A 20,998-nucleotide genomic window follows, 5' to 3' on the forward strand; every position below is an offset into this window, starting at 1 on the left:
TGGTTTACTCACACTGGAGCCTGAACACATCCTGCAGGCGATGAGTAATGATGAAATGAAATCTCTTAATGGAGGCTTTGCACAGTAGCATAATCACTCCCCGCCTGATACACACAGGTTACAAAGCGCTGCCCTAAAGAGATTGCCCAGCTCATCTGGATGCTGTCTCCAAAGTTTGAATAATTAGTGGCTCCCAGCCGCTTCCCCCTCCCCCACACTCTTTGCAGCCCCCTAATTAATGAAAAGAGCCACGGGGAGCGATGCGAGCGGAGTCACTTCGCATGACAGAGTTGGGGCTGGACATTTCTCTCTCGGGGAGAGGCTCCCATCGCGAGCCGAGGAGGAGGGAATCCATCCCCTGTGGTGCTGGCGCGCTGTCCCACCGAGCGCAGCCCCCCGAATACTCAGCGCTTCGCCGGGGCCTCTTCACCTGGGAAGCCACCACGCTCCATCCGGGAGCCGCTTCTACGCGCCAGCAGCAAAAAGTGACACCTCCAGTCCCCGACAAAGGTGGCACCCGCGGGGGGCACGGCCCACCCGGGCGGGCTCGGCGCGCTGCTCTGCGGGCGTGGGACGTGTGCGTTGTTTGCCCGCCGCACACGGCAGCCCTGCCGCCCCGCCCTGGGTGTGCGGCTCTCGGGGGAGCGGTGGGATGCCCCACGCAGCCCAAGGAGGACACGCGTGGGCGCGGCGCCCCTGGGCACACAGCCCCTTGCCCGAGGGACCCGCGCCCCTCCAGCAGCCTTGGCCTGCTTTGTGCGGTGGAGGCGGCCGCCCGCGAGTCTGAAATAAAGTTTGCACTTCGGGGAAGGCATCTCCATTTCAATTGCGTGTTTCTGTGCTGGACCGAGTTCAGACACAGCCAACCGCGGCGGTGGTCGGGGACTTATCAAGGAAAGATTAGAGGGTCCACCGGCTTTCAGCCGCTTTGCCTGGTTTAGCTATGCACAGCTAAAAGCTGAATGCACTGCTTGAGCTCACCACTTGAAAGGTTTTTTGAGCACTGGCCAGTTGAGACCCAGCGATTACTTAGATCATGGAGAAATAGAAAAAACCCACATCCTCCCTGGCGACATTCACAAAAAATGAGCAAACGGCTGCTGAGCAGCAGGAATCCCCCGCTCCCTCCCGCGCCGCCGGGCTTCGGCCTCGCCGGTGCCCACTAGTGTCCGCAGCCCGCTGGTCCCTGGGGACCCTCGGCACCCCCTGCCCTCGGCACCCGTCCTTCCCCACACACACCGCAGCCTTTCAAAACGAAATAAAAATGCTGATAGCGTCAGATTCCCTCCGTGCCTCGAGGAAATCAGATTGTGTCGTAAAATAACGCGGCAGACTTCAAGGGAGTCTCCAAAGCAAAGTAAGGCAGTGCCGAGAAAAAAAAAATCACTATATTTCGGTAATGCGCACTGCCCTTCTCTAGGCTCTAACATGTCCTCTGCAGAGAGATGATGGCCTACTCATCTGCCTCCTCTGGAGGGCCCGGCGAGGGGGCACGTTTTAATGCCAGGTGAGTGTATGCAAAAGCAAGGACACAGCTGAGTTCTGCCTCGGTCAGTGCTGGGCAGAAACACCCTGGGGAGTGTGGGGCTGTGTCTTTGCTAGCGCCCCTTCCCTGCTCCTCCATCCCTGGCGAGGAGGGCCAGAGCCTTCTGTTTCTAACAAAACAGGTTTTCTGATCGGCCTGAACCCCTCCTGCGGCTGTCACAGCCCGGGCAGGCCTGTCCGGCCCCAGGCCCGAGCGAGGTTTGTGTGGGGCCAGCAGGGAGCGGGCAGGCAGGCCGGGCTGGTGACCCCGGCGCCCGGAGCCATTTGATCGGGTCTTGCTGGAAGGAGAATCACACCAAGCACCAGGAGAGCTGACCCTGAGGTGCGCATCTCACCCTCCTTGGGGCACAGGTTGCCCCAGCACACCGCATCTCACCCTCCTGGGGGCACAGGTTACCTCAGCACACCGCATCTCACCCTCCTGGGGGCACAGGTTACCTCAGCACACCGCATCTCACCCTCCTGGGGGCACAGGTTACGTCAGCACACCGCATCTCACCCTCCTCGGGGCACAGGTTACCTCAGCACACCCCCTCACAGTGCTTAAGCGCCGTTAGTCAGGTGACCACGTCTGATGGTCCCTTCTTACACCTTCTGTCGCTATTTGCATAAAGGCTGCAAAAATGATAAACACGATATGAAGTGCACTGGGAATTGTCCATCCCAGTTTCTTACACCTGCATCTCAAATCGGCCGATGTTTCCCAAGCAATATTAGGAGAGGCCCCCGGCACACCCGTTCCCGGGCAGGCAGTAGGATACAGAGCTTCCAGGGTGGCTGGGCAGCTACCAAACCCCCGCTGCCCTCAGCAATGTTGTTTGTGTGGCCCGAGCCGAATTTTAAAAGAGAGCAGGAACTCTTGAGTTCATCCTCTATAATCCCTGTATCACAGAATATAGTGAGAGTGGTTCGCTCTCATTATTGGTATAAGATTACTCTTCAATTGCTGCGAAAATCCATCCTTTCAAAAGCATTAAAGTGTTGACGTTTCTTTTCCTGATACAAGCCCATATTCAGATTACATGGACACTAATCAAATAACCCGGGTTATTTCATTTGTCAACATGTTCATAAAAATTTTCTACCAGGCGTTAAAGGCATTTATATGGAACGACATCTTTCAAAAGCAATGTCACTAGTCCAGATTTAGGGTATATTTGATTATGACAAGACGTTTGATGGTTTTATTTTACATACCAGCTGTGCCACAAATCGTTTTATACCTCAAAGTCCTAATTTTTATCCTGCGAGTATTTTCTATGAAGCAGTAGTTTTCAATACCTGCAGCTCCTAGAATAGCCTTCTATTCAAAAGCGTTGTCAGATGATCTAAAGGACAAGTGGGAAGGCGGCTTTGGAGATGGTTTTGTTTGGTTTATTTCAGCGTGCGTGTGTGGTTTTCACCCCCAACTTTAAAAGAAACTCCTCGGTTCGTGGTACCGTTACAAGGGGGAACGCCGTCCCCCTTCTGGCTGCCCCGCGCTGCTGTCCGCAGCCGCTGCGGGATGGCTTCTGCTCGGCCAGGGCTGCGGGCCCCGCGGGCGGGGTGGCAGCGGCTCCCGGGGGAGGGGGCGCCCGGCTGGCGGCGGGGTCGGGGGCAGGAGCCGCGGTAGGCGTTTCCCGGGGTCTGCTCTGGGCGGGGAGCCGCGGCGGGGAGGAGGGTGCCGGCGTGCCGGGGCGGTGCGGCGGCGGGGGCTGCGGCGCGGCTCTCGGGGGGCCGGCCGGCCCCGGCGGTGGGGTGAGCTGAGGTGAGGGCTCCGCGGGCACTTCTCCGTAGCGGGATCCCGGGAGAGGGACGGGGCGCGGCGGGACCCCCGTCCGCGGGGAGTCTGCAGCGGGACCCCAGGTGAGCGGGGCCGGGCAGAGGGGCCGGGCAGAGGGGCCGGGCAGAGGGGCCGGGCAGAGGGGCCGGGCGGGGGTCTCGGCGCGGCCGCTGCCCTTGCAGAGCGCGGCGAGGCGGCAGCAGCACCGCCCGTCCCGGGCTGCGCTCCCGGAGCCGCGGAGCGCTGCGCTGCCGGGCCGGGGACACGGACAGGGACAGGGGCCGGGCTGCCCCGGGGCCGGGAGCGGCCGGGGAGCAGGTGAGGGCACGGAGGTGGCCTTTGCTGACTTGTGCCTAGCCCGGCCGTGCTGCCGCCCGCTCGGTGCGGCTGTGAGGGGCCCCGAGCAGAGTGAGTGCCCGAGTGCCCCGAGCAGAGTGAGTGCCCGAGTGCCCCGAGCAGAGTGCCCAGAGCAGAGTGCCCAGCCGGGGCTGCCGGGGGCGATGCCGAGGCGGAGGGGAGGCGGGTCCCCCTCGGCAGCCCCGCCGGCAGTCGCCCTTCTCCTCCCTCCCGGCTGTCTTCTCTCGCCGAGAACTCTCGAGCATCCTCAGTCGCTCTTTTTATTGGTTACAGCGCTCCTCATCCTTCCAACTTCGACAGGTGACCAGAGCATCGTGGCTGTTTTAGGTACTTACGTAGGGTCTAATTGCTTTTATGGAATTGATGAACTTTGTTTGGAATAGCTCACGTTGTTATTCTCTGTTTGTATGTATTCCTTATATCATGGATATCCATGTAGTATCTTACATTTCTTACTTAAGTCAGGAGCTGCTATTGCTGCCATTTTAAAATGTCACATTGATCTTTAAATTTGCAAATCTTTACATTAAAAGGTTTCTATAGGAATTCAGTCCACTGAAAATGTTTGAAGCATTTCAATGACTTTTCTGAGAACGGACAGCTACTACTTGAAAGAAATGTCAATAGAAACTTGATGGAAGATCATTTTTTTAATAGTTTTGTATTTTTAGTATAGTTGCTTTCAAATAAAAAGCAGTTGCAGTCATGCATGAAATTCAGAATTTAATAACAAATTATGTCTCAGGAGTTTTCTCTTATTTTTGGCTTTTAAAAATACAAAATGTAGCACTTGACAGCTTTTGTTACTATGTATTAAGTATAACTGGTACTAGTGAGAGGAATAGAGGAATTTCTTTTGGCAGTAGGGTGATTAAATTAATGTTTTTTAATGTATAAAACTACACCAAAGCATAAGCTATTTGAGAATGCAATTCTTTTTTTGTATTTAACCATTTTCCAGTATTTCAAAGCAAAGTAAAGCTGCCTTATGGAACTCTACATTTATCATTTTATAGAGAAAATATTTTTGTAGCCACAGAAATACTAATGTAAACTCAAAATATTTAGATCCTGTTAGCTCGATGTAATATAACCAGATGAGAAAGTACAAAAATAAATTATGTGTAAGAATTACAGAGTGTACCAGAGATTTTGCAAAACAAATTAGTTGGCTAAATCCTAGTATTTACAGATGGATATTTCCATGTCTGTAATCCTGTGATTCTGTTAATATAATTTTCCTGAAACACAGTCTTATGTTGCCTGCAATTGCTATTGATAAACACCAGGTCAAAGAACAAAATATTTTCTTGGAAAACAAACTATTTTAGGTAAGATCTATTTTAATTTACAAAATCTCTTTCAATTAAAAGGTATCATTGTAGCAAAAAATAACTTATTTATGTTGCTTCCCACAATTTCACCTTGCATAGTGTCCTTCAGCTCTGTCACTTGCTCTTATTTGAGTTGACATCTTGTAGTAAGTTTAGCACAAATGTAAGTAAGATTAATGTAAGTTAATGCCACTTAGTACTATTGTAGAAATCTTCAGCATCAGCCATGTGGAAGTAATGTGATCTTTGTTTAAAAATATTTCTTTTAAGATACAAATGATGAACATGCAAAATCACAAAAAATAAACAGGTGTATGTCTGGCTGTATGTTCAGCTGTGAAAGCATGTATGTGTGCATATGTGTTTCCATCTTTATGTATGTGCTTACACACCACATGTATATGCTTTTCTGTCAGAAAGAAACATTTGAACAGATATTATTTTTTTTAAGCTGCCAAAATAAATAGCAGAACTCCTAAATAAGAGCATATCTTAATATATATTTACATTCAACCAGATAATGTAACTTTAAAAAATTTCTGAAGAAGAGACATCAATGTGAATTGTATGAAGAGGGAAGACAAATATTTATGACTGTTTTTTCACAAGTTACACATTTTGGTTCAGTCTGTTTGTGTTTGGTTCAGCCTGTTTGTGTTTGATTCATGCTGTTTGTGTTTGGATCATGTTGTTTGGTTGGCTGGTGTTTCTCCATTTTCTGTGGCTACATACAGGGAATGGTGGTTTTGTCTGCATGGATGCCTTGGTGAAGGAACAAATGCACAGATCTTTGTGAGAACAAATGTGTTAGCACAGATTACTGTGGTCAGGGCTGCTGTTTATGTGAATCAAGGATTTTGCTGAAAGCAGGCACACACATCTGTGTGACAAGTAACTTTCCTAGACTGTGTGACAGATGAATGGTTGCCTTCTTTGTTTTCCCTCTCATGGAATAACATTTGCTTTCTGCTCTTTTTGGATGTCCCTGTAAAATTCAAACTTCCTGTGATATTTTGGAGCTTTATGTCAATTGCTGAATGCTGAACAATGCCAGAGCAGCAGGTGCAAAACCAGACCAAGTCTCTGAGGTGACCACCAGCCCAATTCAGGCCTGGATATGAGATACTGTGAGTTCTGAACTGAAATGTTTCCATACAGTGTATGGCATGTTCAGCTGTATAAGCAGTTGAAATTACATATTCATAACATTCACAGTTTGATAATCCTCAGTCCTGGCTGAAAAATTAAAACATGCTCCCTTTGTCCTACAGAAACCCAGCTTTTTCCTTTATCCTACAGAAACCCTGTTTTTAGGTCTTAGGCCATGAAACCACAAGAGTGAAGTGGTGGATAAATGCACTGCTTCATTAAATAGAACATCTGTAAGCCAGTGAAGAGTCAGCCCTTCACACAAAAATTAAGTCTTTGAAAGCCAGTAGACTACGGAGCTGTAGTCATCTCCTCTTTATGCACAGGTGGATTGTCTGATTTATGACTTGTACAACCCAGTACCATCCAACAGGGTCCATTAGATCAGACACAGTGCCAGACAGAAGCATTCATTCTGTCCTTGGGACCGACCCAACTGGAAAGGATTTTATGCATCATGATTTTATGCATCATGAATATCATGCATGAATATCAAATTCCTAGACCCAGTCTGTTGGAACCACCAGGATTGCAGAAAATAAATGTACTTCATCCTTTCCAATGGATGCAGCACGGTATTACTGTTGCTTATTGTCCAGTTTGAAATATCAAGAGTTCTCCCAGTGCCTGCACTGCATTTCTTGTAGTCAAGAACTGGAGGAGATGGAACAGAGACCTCAGTGGCCCTGTTGTTCATGTTCTGCCAGATTCAAAACCTCCAGCCACATCCCAGCAAGGGAGTATTAATGAGGCTTTCCAGCTGTGTGGGATAGCCCATTCCTTCCCTACCTGCCACATTTCTGGCCATAGAAGAGAGTGGAAGTAGAAATAGGGGTTCAGTGTGGAAATCTAAAAAAACATAGGGAAGTTTGGTGCTGGGCTGCCATTTGAGACCCAGTGGTGTGAGAGTATGTGACTCTGTTGGGACTTGTTCAAAACTCAGTTATTTTCTCATCAAACTAAATGTGATGCTCAATCCCAGGCGTTTTGTTCCTGGGCATCAGGTAAAGACTGGAAATTGCATCCTTGTGGTGGTCTTGGAGACGTGATGTAATCTTCATCTGCTTTGGAGAGGGAGGTCTGTGTGTCTGTGTGGCAGCTACCATGCATCAGGAGAGAGGCCACTTCAACTTCATTATTCTCTGAGAAAATAAGAAGAAACCTGGAAGCTTTTCTTTTAGCTTCCGCTTCCAAATGGTTCCTGTGTGTCACAAGACTTGTTGAAAGCAAATGTGGAGCTTGAGGTATTTGTTCACTTCTAATCAGGGATTTTAGCTCTGTCTTCTTCATTATTCCCACAGAAGTTTGGGAGTTTGTTCATAATAAAAAGATTTGGCAGTTTCATGATTCACTAGGCTGGGTATCCAGCCAAGACATAATGATGGTTCATCAAAAGCTGTCAGCTTACATTGCATGTACTGGGGATTTCAGATGATGGAAGACAATCTGAAGACCACACGGCCTTAAAATAGTAAAAACTGAAGAACTGCTCCCTGAAGGTATCAGGATAATACAATAACAAAGTTGTGAGCACCCCATAAACTTAAAGGTCTCTAATTCACAATAAAACCTCCATAAGGGCCCACTTTCTAAAAGCTCAAACTAGACACCAAACTCCACACCCCAGCTGCCCCCTGATCATTCCAGAGGAATATAGGCAGTGAGGTTCCCTATTTCTACTCATTATTTTTAGGTACTTGTCAGGTTAGAGTTGTGCAGCTGCTGTACAGAGAAGTGTGAAGAAAGAAAGCTGGGGAAGCCTGGAATGCCAAAGGAAGACCATTTCCATGCATCAGATTAGTTCAGTCCCAATTTTATTCCACTCCTTCAGATTCTGTCAATCTCTGCAGTCAATAAATTCCTCCTTGATGCATAGTTGTATTTCCTTCTACTTCTTCCCAGATGCCTAGCTCAGGTAAGCACATCAGGCAAGTGTGACTGAATCATGCCAGGAGAACAGGGAATGTGTTATATGAGCAGTACATCAAGAGCTGTGAGGAACTGAGAAGAGAGGTAATCAAAATATGCCTCAGTTGTAGCCCTGGACTGCAAAAAAAAAAAAAAAAAGGTAAAAATTCCAGTCTCCACAGGTTTAATTATTTTTCTCTCATTTACCTCATCAGTGCTAATTGGGCTGTTCTTAATGCATAGATGTGACGTGGCTCACTGGCAGGAAGGGGATCTCTGGGTCAGCCACCTTCTTGCTTTTCTGCAGGATCACTGCTGGGATCCCAATTTGTGACCAGTAAAATGGGAAGATGAAAGAGCATTGTCAAAGCTCAGAAATTCAGAGTGTATTTTCTTATGTCCATCTCAAAGATGGACAGGTTGGTAACCCTGAGACTCAGAAGTGAGTGACATATGAGTGAGTAGTTTTTCTTAAAATCCAGAGAAATTCTTTCCAAGAATTTCCAAAGATCCAAGATCTTTGTATACTCTGCTAGGGGTATAATATCTGTCTGAGGGGTAGCAAACCAAACCCCCAGATGGCTTTCTTCATCCCATTTTGGTACAATTTTCTTCATGTGTGTGGGATTTTCAGCAGTGAAGGTGCAAAGAAATAATTTTGTGCTCAGAAAGACCTGACTTGCACCCAAGCTGAAGCACATGAACTCTGTCTTGCAGTAACAGTGAGCTAAAAGAAATTACTTGTTTAGATTTTTCATGCTTTAAAGGACTTCTCAGCTTGTGATTGAATTTAGGAAACAGGGTTTAGTTTCAGGATTTATTTCATGGGTTCTGGGATTATTTTTTAAAGCAAGAATTCTCCATTCTTTTATTTGATTCCCAGCCAGTTTCCTTCAGTTTTAGTTTTTATTTTTCTCCTTTGCAGTCCACAACTTAAATAATGGGAGAAGAAAACCTGGTATAGAAGAAAAGCAATTGTATAAAACCCAAGAACAGATTTTTTCACTTTTCTGTTTTGTATTCCCTTGAAATTCCTTCATGTGTTAAGAATCCTCAGTTCCTCATAACAACATAAAATAATAAATGCTGCAGACAGAACCACTCTGTCTGCATCAGCTCAATTCCTTTATTATCTGTAGTTTATTGTGCATGACACTGCACGTCTGATCGTGGATTCCTCAGACCGACAGACCTGCTGTTGAAATCAAAGGCAGTTTTGGCAGCAGCCACAGGACTGCACTGGCACAGTCACAGGTTATGTGCTTCAGGGAAAATGCCATCACACTTTGGAGCAGAAAGGAGTAAGTTGAAAGGTGAAGGAAATGATGGCTCCAGTATTTAATATTTCTGTTCCTCTTTTTCTTTCAGTTTTGTTGACGTGGGAAATGCAGAGCTATAGTGTTTACATTAACCTCTGCTCTGGAGAAAGTCTGGAGTAGATACAAAAATGGTAGGGAAGATGCTTTCCAGGATCAAATACTTTCAATTATTTTTTGAGAGTATCTTCCATGCCATTTTTTTTCCAGCTAGGATAATTGCTTTGAAAGTGATATAACTATATGCAAATTAATCTACAGTTAAAATGGAAGTAAAGGTGAAATAGAAGTAGTTATTGACAATTTTGAAAATCCAATTAATTTTAGAGAAACAATTTTTATTACCTGCTTCTGTTTTTGATTGTGAAGAGCTGAACTAGCTAAATAAGTTCTGGCTGAAACAGTTCCTCTCTTGCAAATGTAATTAATTTGTTTTCTTCCCACTTGCATAGTTGATCATAATTCTAAGCAGGGCTACCAGTGCCTTTATGGCCACTAAGAAGCTCCAAACGATGCCACAGTTCAATGTGGTTGCTGTGGCAAGGAGAATCGGGTCAAGTCCTCTGAAAATAGAATTCAGGGGAGTCCTTGCTCAAATCAGTGCTTCTACATTTGGGAATTTTCAGACATTTCTTAGGAGGGCTTGCAGTGACATCTGAAGGCCATGAAGTAGAAAACCAGGGATCTGAAAATTCCTTTCTTTTTCTCTCTGGTAACATGTTTTTCTCATGAGGTGCAGTAGCTATGTAAACATATTTCAGGAAGGTAGAAGTTGTAAACCTAATTAGTTAAGGGGATGCTATACAAGTGCTAGGAAATGGGGAGAGACTAGGAGAAGGCTATCTTTAGAGTTTCACCTTGGAAGAACACTCAGGAAACCAAAAGTTGACTAACAATTTGTGTGCTGCTCTGGAGGCAAGCAGGCTGGGAGCATTTGCTGCAAGCATCATCTATTTCATGTGCTTTTTGATGGAACATCCAGAATTGCATAATCCATAGGGAGCTGCCTGCCCATAGGTCCTTGTTCTTTGACAGATCTGTCACACTTCTCAGAAATTAAGATGCAAAATCCATCACTCAGGGACATGGTATATATGTATCAGATACTGTCTGGGGGATGAAGAGTCCATTAAAGAGCAAGTCCCTAAACTCATCCATATGAAGAATTCACATCTGTGACAGATAGAATATGGAGAGTACCCATAACAGGTGACCTGAGTCTAATGTGCTACTAAAGCACTATAAATATTAATTTTATTTCTGCCTCTCAGAGATGTCTGTGAGTGATTCCAGAGGGATAGGAACTGCTCATGCAGAATCTGAGTGGGAACAGCAAGATCATGTTGTAGGGGGGGATCCTGGGAAGCAATGGCACTCCCAGCATGGCAGTTTGTGGCAAGCATATCACTGCCTGCATGATGTAGAGGTGAAGATCCGACTTTCACAATGAAGCCTGTGGTAGAGTTCTGTATATTATAATATATATGTATATATGTATAATATTAGGATAAGAGTGAATGAAGTCGTGTACAAGCACTAGTGAATCTGTAAGAAATGAAGGCACAGCAGATTTATCGCTACATTAAAGGAGGTAGCCAAAATCTGGAGATCAGTGGCATTAAGACAAGAGTAATCAGTTGGATGAAGTCGTGGGTAGCAGTCATTCTCTTTTATGTGAATTTTTTCTCTTCTTCACTCACTGGGAAGAATGTGAGTGATTCACCTACTTCAGCCTGTCAAATTAAAATGGCAGGCATTCTAGTGTGCCTTCTCCATTTCTCATTATGACTCCATTTGCAAGTTCTTAATGAATTTCCTTTGACTATGAAGACTGTTGACAAAAGTGTAAGATTTGCATTGAAACCAGATTTTATAAGTAAACAAGAGCTCAAGTACTGGGTTCATGGTTTCGTGTAGAATTCTCATTCAGACTCAAGTCTGAAGTTCCTGAAAACTTCAGGGAGGTTTTATTAAAAAAAAAACTCTAAGCATCTTGACCGTGGCTGAAATTTTTGCTTTAGATTATAACCAGATGAAAAACATGTAGAGAAACGATTCCTGCCTGACAGGGTGCTCAGAACGTGAGGCCGTAGATGCACGGACAGCAGCAGAGCCTGGGGATGTCCTGCTTCGCTTGCTCAGGGATGCTGTGTTATGCTGAGCTGTGACACTAGATGGTGCATTCGCCACGTCATTGGAAAATATGCATTTTCCCAGTGCCTTCGGTGCAAGGCTGCCCATCTGCTGTGTAATCACAGTGCATCCTTCTCACAGCTTTTCACAAAAGTGACCCTTCCGTGCAAGAGTCAAATTCCGTGCTCCCACAGCTGCCAGAGTGCCACTTTGAGACTTTGGCATGTAGGTTTGGGAGGGAGTTTTGTCTGGTCACATATTAAGTTTACAAGTAATTTAAGAGCAAGCAAACTTTAATGTCATATTGAGTTCAGGGCATGCTTGAGGTTGGATAGAGGGCATATGTTATCCCACTCTTTGCTTTGTTTGTCTGGTTTAGGCCTTCATCCTTCTGATGTTTACTACATACTGAATGTCTGGCCGTGTATTTTAATATTTTTAGGGTAGGGTCTTACACCTTGCCCACAAGGAATAAATTATACTGAATTAACTACACTGATTTAGAAGCTGATTTCGTTAAATCAGTGCAACTTTCCTGAGCACTTTATACCACTTCAGTTTAGGTCATGAGTCAGTGAATAACAAATCAATTCTGTTGGCAGAGAGTGAGAAAGATTAGACAAGATCTTCAGCCCATCTATCTCAGTATTTATTAGGCTAAGGCCTCTTCAGGGCTTGTTGCTGTTCTCTTTAATTTTCTCTGCCTAATGGACCTGATCCAGCTCTTGATGGCATAAATGAGGGGTTTTCCATGACCTCCAGCTGGGAGCTGGAGATGGCAATATCTTTATTAGAAACCTAGAGAGGCTTAGAATGACAAATAACTCAAGCCTGTCTTCTCCTTGCTGCATACTGAGTTCTCAGATTGTGGCTCATATTGCAGAAGTTACATCTGCAATGACGAATATATTGTTCTAAATTCAGGGCTGGAAAATTTATCCTCTGAAGACAGGAATCTCTACTAACACTGTTTTAAGAGTATCACTATGAAACGAGTCATAATCTGATTTGATTTTCTCAACAACAGCTGACAACATACACTTTGAGGCAGGATGAATATAATTCTTTTCTGGAATTTCCACAAATTTTGTGCATTCTGGTTGGATAGACTCAGGACTCAGGTTATTCCTGAGGTTTTCTATCAGCTTAACCAGAAAGTAGACTGATGTTGCACTCAAGCAAAAAAAGCACAGCTTTTTCAAAATGTGTTTCAAAAAGTCTTGCTTTATTTTGTTGCTGTTCTCCTTCTCTACCTTTCTTCACAGTTCTACAAACTATTAATAATAAGAAGGATATCTGAGAATATGCTTAAGAATATGCTGAGTTCTACCCACTGAAAATTTTGCTTATTTTTCCCAAATCTTCTTACTCCTGTCTGTAGAGAGCAGCAGTTGAACTCTTGGACTGTGTGCTTATTCCAGGAAGAGTAATTCACTTGTTTACAAACCTAAGGTTTTGTTTTAGTGCAAAGTAATCTTTCTCATTCTGAACTGGACATTAATAAAGCTGTAAACTCTGTAACCAACAATGTCCTGGCATACTCTTACAATTCACCTACAGATCCTGGAAATCTTTGTATTTCAAGTAGTGATGCCACCTTCTACTTTTATCTCTGTGCCAAATGTGATTTCTTGTGTTTTTTACAGATTTATAATGGAACTTACATCTTTGCCTAAATTCCTTTGGACAAGTGACAACAAGCTTCTGCATCACCATTTTCCAGACATACTGGCTACTGTTCATACCACACAAGACATCCCTGAAGAAGCTGTTTTTGGACCATGCATGCTCCAGAACACCCTGCTGGACACTGTAGCTTTCATTGCTCTCAAGTGTTCTGACAGACGGAACATCCACTATGTATTTAAGGTATGAGAAAAATATGAATGTTTAATGTTGGACCTATCAAAAAGAGTTACACCATTCCTGAGATGGTAACTTTCAAGGGGTAGGTTTTTGTTTTGTTCAGCACAAGTAACAGCTCCTTCAGAGAGAAAGGGCCAATGCATTTCTGATTTATGAGCTGTAGACTGCAAGGACCTAAGGAAAACTCTATCCTTTGCAGGAAGAACACAAAGTCCCACTTTTATGTTGATGATTGATGACCTGCTTCAGATCTGACTTGGAATAGGAAGGAAGAGGGACAAATAGTTTAGTAACCTCTAGTTCAGCTTTTGTGAGCACAAAGGAAGTTTATCAGGAGGTGTGACAGCCCTGTGAGAACAGAGAGGGAAGACTGTGGCATTTCACTGATTCATGCAAGTGGTACATTCACAGCATTTATTTACACATCTAGGCAACTGCTCCCCAGTGTGTTCAGTTATCTTAAAAGTGAAACTACAGTGGCAGTCAGACAACTACTCCACACACACTTTGGGCAGCCACAACTTAACTTCTATTAGTACATGGACTTCCTAAAATCACCTTAGATCTGTATGTCTGTGTTACAGCTACACTTTTCAATCACTGTAGGGAAGGCAGAAACACCAGGATTGTAATGGACTGTTAACTCAAGCTCTAGTTCCCCAATTTTTTTTTTTGTTTGTTTCATAGTCACTGTTTATCATGCTGACCACTTGCCCTGGCTTTCTGGGTCTTCGAGTGCCTTTCAGTCACTGTTGGTCTAGATGAAGACAAGGAGGTGTTTTACAGTGTGAGGAAAGCCAATTTCCCACATTCTATGGGATGGATGGATCTGAGAAAGAACCAGGTTTGCCTAAGATTTCTGTGCTCTGGAGGAGAGAAATCCCAAGGCATATGTGTAATATGGAAGATACAGTTGTTGGGAGATAACCTGTTCTACACTTCTGCTTTAAACAAATTATGAGAGAGAAGAAGAAGCTTCAGGGTTTATCTGACTGTTTTGAGTCTGTGGCACAAGTTTGCTTTCTTGGACAGTGTTATTAGTACTCCAGGAGACCAACAAACTCTTTGGAGAGAGACCTGCCCTGAAATAAGGCTTTAAATTTTTGAATATTTCTGTATTTCTCCTGGGAGTTTTGAATTACTGTAGAGGGAGCCTCAAAGGTTTTCTACATTGGAAGAGCCCTCTAGAGGGATGGCTTTAGTGTTTTTCTACACTTGAGCTAAGTAATTGCTATGCAGCAATGAAATTGGATGCCTGAGTTGGCTCAGATCTCTGTCTTTTGGCAGTAAATACATGAAATTCTGTGCAAGTAGCTGTTTCAGATGCAACTGGTAGTCCCATATCCTGTTAACTACTCATAATTAAAAGTTAACCTCCCAGAAATCAGGAACTACCATTAGACTCTTAACTGTGTGTAGTAATTAATTAAAAATTCAATCATGATGCTGTGTTGTCATCATGGCACTGAAGAAAAAATGGGTTTTGCTCTGCAGGGTATAGTACAAAGAGAATACACACTAAAATGAATTGGCAAGGTGGATTTTTTGCAACTGAGGTTTCTGTTCATCATCGTTCATCAGCACTCCTGAAATTTGGGGAAAGTTATTTCTAACAAGGGTTTCATCATCTTGGGCTTTTTTCTTTAGACCAAAGGAGAACTTCATAATCTTTTTTCCCTCATTTTCTTGGTGACCTTAATTTGAGCTCCTTGGCCCAGTTTGTACCTGGGCAAAGAGGATGCCTTGGCAGCCACTGGCGCAGGTAGCTCTTTCCAGCTGATTCCTCTCCCCCTTACAGCCTCTTGGGGGTTCCAAGGAAAAGCCTCATTTTCTCTCTTCTCTTCCAGCATCTTCCAAGGGAGGCATATTCTTCCATAGCCCATCTCTGACTGAGATGTTGGGCTGTGGAGGCTTTACCTCATGTGTGGGTGCCAAGGGTCAATCTGGGGAATTGCCACCTCCAGGAGAGGGTGGATTTGCCAGGTTTATAGTCTCTAAACATATGGAAAACTAAAGCTGGTTCATGACTCTAGTTGGCAGCAGCCAGATCTTGTCTTACATCTGGTACTCCTCCTCACCTACTTGAAGCTCACTGAGCTCTTTCCCTGAAGTCCTGGTGGAGCTGTGCTCCCTTTGACTTTGCTTAGAGCACCGGGTGGCTGCTCAGTATTTCTGAAACACAGCAACTAAAATATGACAGCCTCTGTCATAGCTATTAGTTACAGCCACTGTGTGTGGGTGGGTGTTCCTGTGTTGCTGTCAGGCACTTGTATTTCTCAATCATTGTTAATTACCATGGCATTTAGAGAGAACTAGTTTCAGGGCATGCTAATTTATTTTCTCTCTTACACTAAGTAACTCTCATCCTAATGGTCTCTTAATGTTTTGTTCTTGTATCCAAGCTACTAATGTGATCAAAGTTTTCATGGTAGGTAATAGTCAGTTAAAACCAGAAAAATAATTAGCCAAAATATTGTTTCTAACACGAGAGAATGGCTACCCTGCAATTAGTGGAAAACAAAGAGCTATACATTGCTTGGGGTGAAATTCAGATCATACTTGTCATTAGACATTTTTCATTTGCAAAATTCTTCCTTTCTAAACAATGATTAGTGCTTCAAAAATTAGTTTTTATGCATATAAATGTTGCCTTTGATCACCCTGTGTTTTAACCTTCAAGCTATGAAAATATTCCCTTTCAAATGTTGCAGAGGGCACAGACCTGCTGTGGTAAACACCAAGGAAAAACCTATAAAGAAATAAATCATTCCCTATTCAGTGTAATAAAATAACCACACACTGCATGATGAAGACAATGCCAAATGTTTTGTACTTACATTATTTACTTGTCAACCTGTGACTAAATGACTCAGGAATCCTGTGGAGTAAAAATTATATGTGATTTAGTACTATGCTGTAATATACACTTAGAACAGAAATTTAACTTGAGCAATAGACTTAATATAATTTTTTTTACTTTTTAGTGCCATCCCCCACAACCTGAGAAATGTTTTTAAACTTAATTTGTTTGGTATATCTGCATGCACAAAAATTGAAAGTAAATCAACCCCTTGCAACTCTCAGAAATTATTTAACAAAACATATTGATATGATGAGGTTTATCTGTTTAGATACCATGAAATTGATTTAATTAATCTAGCAAAGGTAAAATATAATTTTATCTCTGAAAAAAGGAAAGAGATCATCTAAGTGCATCTTAGTTGTATATATTAAAATCTGTATTTTTTGTAATCTAGCCAAACAGACATGCAGATGTTTACTTGGGATATTGAATCAAATAACCATGAGTTTTCTTACACCCACTGGTCCATATCCTCTTGTGTCAGTGAAAAACTCCACATGCAGCTGTCCTGAGTGTATTTTCATTCCCAGTTTCACACTGCACTGATCCAGGGGTCTGCACATCTCTCAGTGCCCGAGTCACAGCACTGGCACATCTCCTGACTTATATCCCACTTTCATATCCAAGGATTGAGACCCTTTCTTAAGAGAGGATCACACCTCGTGTACCTCTGTGATCCACAGCTGGCACAGTCCCATGGGATGGTCTGCACAGGACAGGGCTGGGTGACCAACACAGCAGCCCTGGCTTTGCCATGGGAGGTTACACATGAACCTTGGTGTCTCCTCCTCCTTCCCACACAGCTGTATTCCAGAGCTCTCAGCTCCCACACTGGGGAAACCTTCTCCCTGTGATGTCTTTGGATTTGGTGACACTGGCAGATGTATTGGGCTCCCAGCTTTGTCATATGTGCTCAGTGCAAGGCACAAACCAGGCTTTGTTTTTGGATTGGATGAAAATCTTGCTTTGGGCCTCGAGACCTGTAACTTCCCTTCTTTGTGTCCTGTCTCACAGGTGGATGTTACATCTGTGCACAGTCCCACAGGACTGCCATGGATGAGACTCGTACAGGCAGCTGCCAATAGCAAGGAGCAGAACTTGGAAGCTTACTTAGAAAACAGTCAGTTATACTATCGCTCCACCAGGAGAATCAGCAAAAATGAGGAGCTGCTTGTCTGGTATGATGAGGAGCTTTCCAGCCTCTTGGGTTTCAATGAGATAAAAGCTCAGAGGCCCCAGAATGGTAAGTGCTGAATTGCTGATTGCAGGGCACTGAGGACAGAAGGGAGTCTGCCTCTTCTTTAGGATGTGGTCATCCTGTAATAATACAAAACATGTGTAAATCCTTAGCTGGTCTGCTAAGAGAAAAGATCTTCTGCTTTGAGCTTTGAGCTGGAGGCACAGAACAAGAAACAATTTGCAGTTCTTAACACCATTCTCATTGGTACTTTCTAGCAGAGGATGGTGCACGAGGGATTCATGCTGACATTTTTGAGCTATGCAATGGACAACTTAGAATCCTAAAAGTCTAAAGTGTCAGTTGGAAATAGGCCTTTTTCAGCTCATTAACAAATCAGGTATAGGCCAGTGTTCAGCTTTAATCTTGTAAATGAACAGATCTTTAAAAATACATAACAAATCTAACAGTATTGCATGCAGTACAGTCTGCCTATTTAGTATGGGGCACAGTGGAAATGAGGAAAAGAGCAGGCTTCAGTTTCTGAGATGTTGCTGGAAATTCATTGCTCCAAAAGAAATTCACCCGGAAGTTGCAAAACTGAAAAAAAAACTAAAACCATTTCTACCTTTCCTTTAGTTGAGTTAAACAAAGCTTATATAGACTGGTTAGTAAAGGTTTGTGTTGATAAAGATATGCGTTAGCAAATTCATATGGTAATGTGCTTGTCTGTAAATTAGTATTAAATTAATTCAGGCACATTCATAACAGGAACTGACTAAATCATTCCAGCTGGTTTCAGTGTATTCTGTTGGTTTCTGTGTAGACACACACTGCCAGCCCTTTGGATTTACCAGGGAAGAGTGTTACTTGCACAAGAAACACTATATCTAGACTCAAGACTTTAAACTCATAGACTTCCCACCCATTTCAGCAGCCTTATTTTGTTATAAAAAGGTTCAGCTTCTGTAGTTTGTAAAGTGATACAAGCTGTGCTGAGTCCCAAATGAGGAAATTTTAATTCTACCCAACCAATTTGTGAACTTTCCTATGTATCCCAGGCCTCAGGTGCTGTCTGGTATCACTTGCATTGTAAAACTGCCGTGTGGTGAAATAATGTAACATGGATATAGTTTACAAGGGTTAAGATGTACCATATTTGTGTTGATTGCTGAATTTTGTACCATCTGTACATGGGCAGTCAATCATCCCAATGAACCAGAGATGCAGTAGGTCTGAAGACCACAAGGAAAGAATGTTCCTTATTCCTCCTGCCCATCACTGGCATTGTTTCAATTTGAACATACTTTTCTGTGCCTTCAGGCATATAACAGCTTGCCAAATGAGCATGGGTAAGGGCTTCAGGCATTAAGGTCGTATGATTTTTGAACGGTATTAAACTTCCAGAGTATCCTAAAAATAGAGTCATGTAAAGATCTTTGAATCCTGGTCTAAAACTCATTATTGCTTGGATACATAGTATTTAACGTTCATCCTGAATGAAAGCCAGTGACTTAGTTAAGAAATGTAGACCCAAATCTGGGTTTAGACTTCAAATCATTATAAAAACTAAATGGTTTTATCTAGATCATGGTGTACTGGCCATTTTATGTACTTTTATGTAATATAATTACATTTTATGTAATAAAATTTAAGCTTGAGAGTCTAAATGGAATATTTCTGCCAGTAGCACGGAAGCATGGAAGCAAATAAGAATGTAACATTTTGCATAGCAGGAAGGGACCTGATTCTGCCCTGGCATTAGCTTTACCATGTGTAACCTTATATGACACAAGAGGTGTTTCTGGTTTTTTGTGTCAATGACAGGATCAGGATCTGCATCCACCCATGAGTCAACCTTTGTAAAACTCATCACTTGTTGTCTGTTTCTGCAGAGCTGAGATGCCAAGAGTGCGACCGAGTCTTTAAATGTGAGCATTCCTATCTGTCCCATGTCCGCTTCCTCTGTGTCCCAGAGAAGAGCGCTCTGCTTTGGAGAAACTTACAGAACCCTAAAACTGAAAAGAGCAGCCTCGCTGAGCAGACCACAAATTTCCACAGTCTGGCAAGGGACCTGGAAGTCAAAATGGCAGCTTGTAAAGATGATGCACATGGTCTCATTGGAGAAAGGAGAGCAAAATCTGAAGAGGCTGAGAATAACAGGAGCAGGAAAACAGTGCTGTTGGAGAAAACCAATAATTTGACTGAGGAACGTAACTGTGGGGGCAAGGAAGAGGTTGGGGGAGAGCATGCATTGGCTGGCTCTTTCAGGAAGCTTGCTTCAGGGAGGCAGTCAGCTAGGAAGGATGCTTTAGAGCAGAAGCAGAGTGCTTTCACTGAGGTCAGGAGGATGAAAGAGAAGCTGAGGAATGAGAGACTGCAGGAGCCAGAGCAGGAGGATGGCATGGCCCCACCTGGTAAAGAGCAGGTGTCAAATGAAGTGTTGCTGAACTCCTCTGGTAGTGCATTCTCCTTTGTTTGGCCCACCAGAGCTCGAGGAGAACAGAAGAGTGCTTTCAGCAAGCCCAGTAAGTGTGTAACAGAAAGAGCTGCAGTAAATTCTTCTCATCCCATGAGTGAGTCAACAAAGAGCCTGGGGGAGCTGTCTGGCTTCATTGCCACCGCAGACATCATGTGCTGCAGCAGTCTTCTCAATTCCAAGTTCTTTGTCAGTGATTTGTGTAATGCTCAGATGCTGCAGACAAGCATCACTCGGAGCAATGTTTTCCCATATACCTCAGAACCGTGGCTCAAGCAAGCAGGAGGACAGTTACAAAACACCACCACCACTTCCTCCTCCTCCTCTTCCTCGTCTTCCTTGACTCTTCTTCCCCCCACTTTCACATCCTTTGGAGTGGCTGCCCAGAACTGGTGTGCCAAATGCAACCTGTCCTTTCGCATGACGTCTGATTTAGTTTTCCACATGCGGTCACATCACAAAAAGGAATACTCCTCCAGTGAATCCCAGTGCAAGAGGAGAAGAGAGGAGAAGCTGACGTGTCCCATTTGCCATGAGTACTTCCGAGAACGCCACCATTTATCCCGGCACATGACTTCTCATAATTAGAGCTATGCAGACAGATGTCACCAAGGGACCGGGCAGGTTGGGTGAAGGAGGGAATGACAGTTCAATTAAATCCATTTCTTTTTGAGTTTACATTAATTTCTTTCAGAAAATCACTGTTTACAATAATTTATAATAGATGCTTTGTGAAAAAAAAATTAAATGTTTACAAGAGTCTGAATGGGTTTTAAGTTTTGAAAACTCAACATAGCCCTTGTCAACCTATTTTTGAGGAAATAAAACAGTGAAATGAATCCATATGCAGTGTTAATTTGCAGAGTAGGGACAAAATTATAGATTTGCAAACAGAGTTGTCTTTGCTTATATTTGATTTGCTGGTGTCTGTGCAGTACAATGTAAATACAGAAATAACAGCCACCTCATTGAATGAGGAACCTTTAAGCATTAGCAAAATCAGAGCTTATATGTGAAAAGAAGATATTTCTATTTCTAGCAGCATTGGTGGACTCACTCTTTTATATTAGCTGAATCAGCTCTCTTACCAAATTTTTAAGTTAAAAACT

General features: G+C 43.6%; 1 protein-coding gene across 1 annotated transcript; it reads left to right on the forward strand.

Annotated features, from left to right (window-relative positions):
* The first annotated feature begins 260 nt into the window (after window positions 1–260).
* Window positions 261–20,728, forward strand: ZNF488 (zinc finger protein 488). The gene is made up of 6 exons (XM_064429335.1): window positions 261–793; window positions 1,442–1,507; window positions 2,929–3,153; window positions 13,151–13,373; window positions 17,248–17,476; window positions 19,306–20,728. Exons 1-6 carry the CDS (start codon window positions 261–263, stop codon window positions 20,475–20,477), a joined length of 2,448 nt encoding a protein of 815 aa, XP_064285405.1. The 3' UTR covers window positions 20,478–20,728.
* Window positions 20,729–20,998: the final 270 nt, after the last annotated feature.

Source organism: Passer domesticus, chromosome 8 (genome assembly GCF_036417665.1).
Source record: "Passer domesticus isolate bPasDom1 chromosome 8, bPasDom1.hap1, whole genome shotgun sequence".
Classification (NCBI taxonomy): domain Eukaryota; kingdom Metazoa; phylum Chordata; class Aves; order Passeriformes; family Passeridae; genus Passer; species Passer domesticus.

Bases quoted from the DNA above. Each gene is read 5' to 3' on its own strand.
- ZNF488 (XM_064429335.1), top strand. From the start codon at position 261: ATGCGAGCGGAGTCACTTCGCATGACAGAGTTGGGGCTGGACATTTCT. The intron at 794-1,441 runs GTTTGCACTTCG...TGTCCTCTGCAG, and splicing joins GCCCGCGAGTCTGAAATAAA to AGAGATGATGGCCTACTCAT. The intron at 17,477-19,305 runs GTAAGTGCTGAA...CTGTTTCTGCAG, and splicing joins AGCTCAGAGGCCCCAGAATG to AGCTGAGATGCCAAGAGTGC.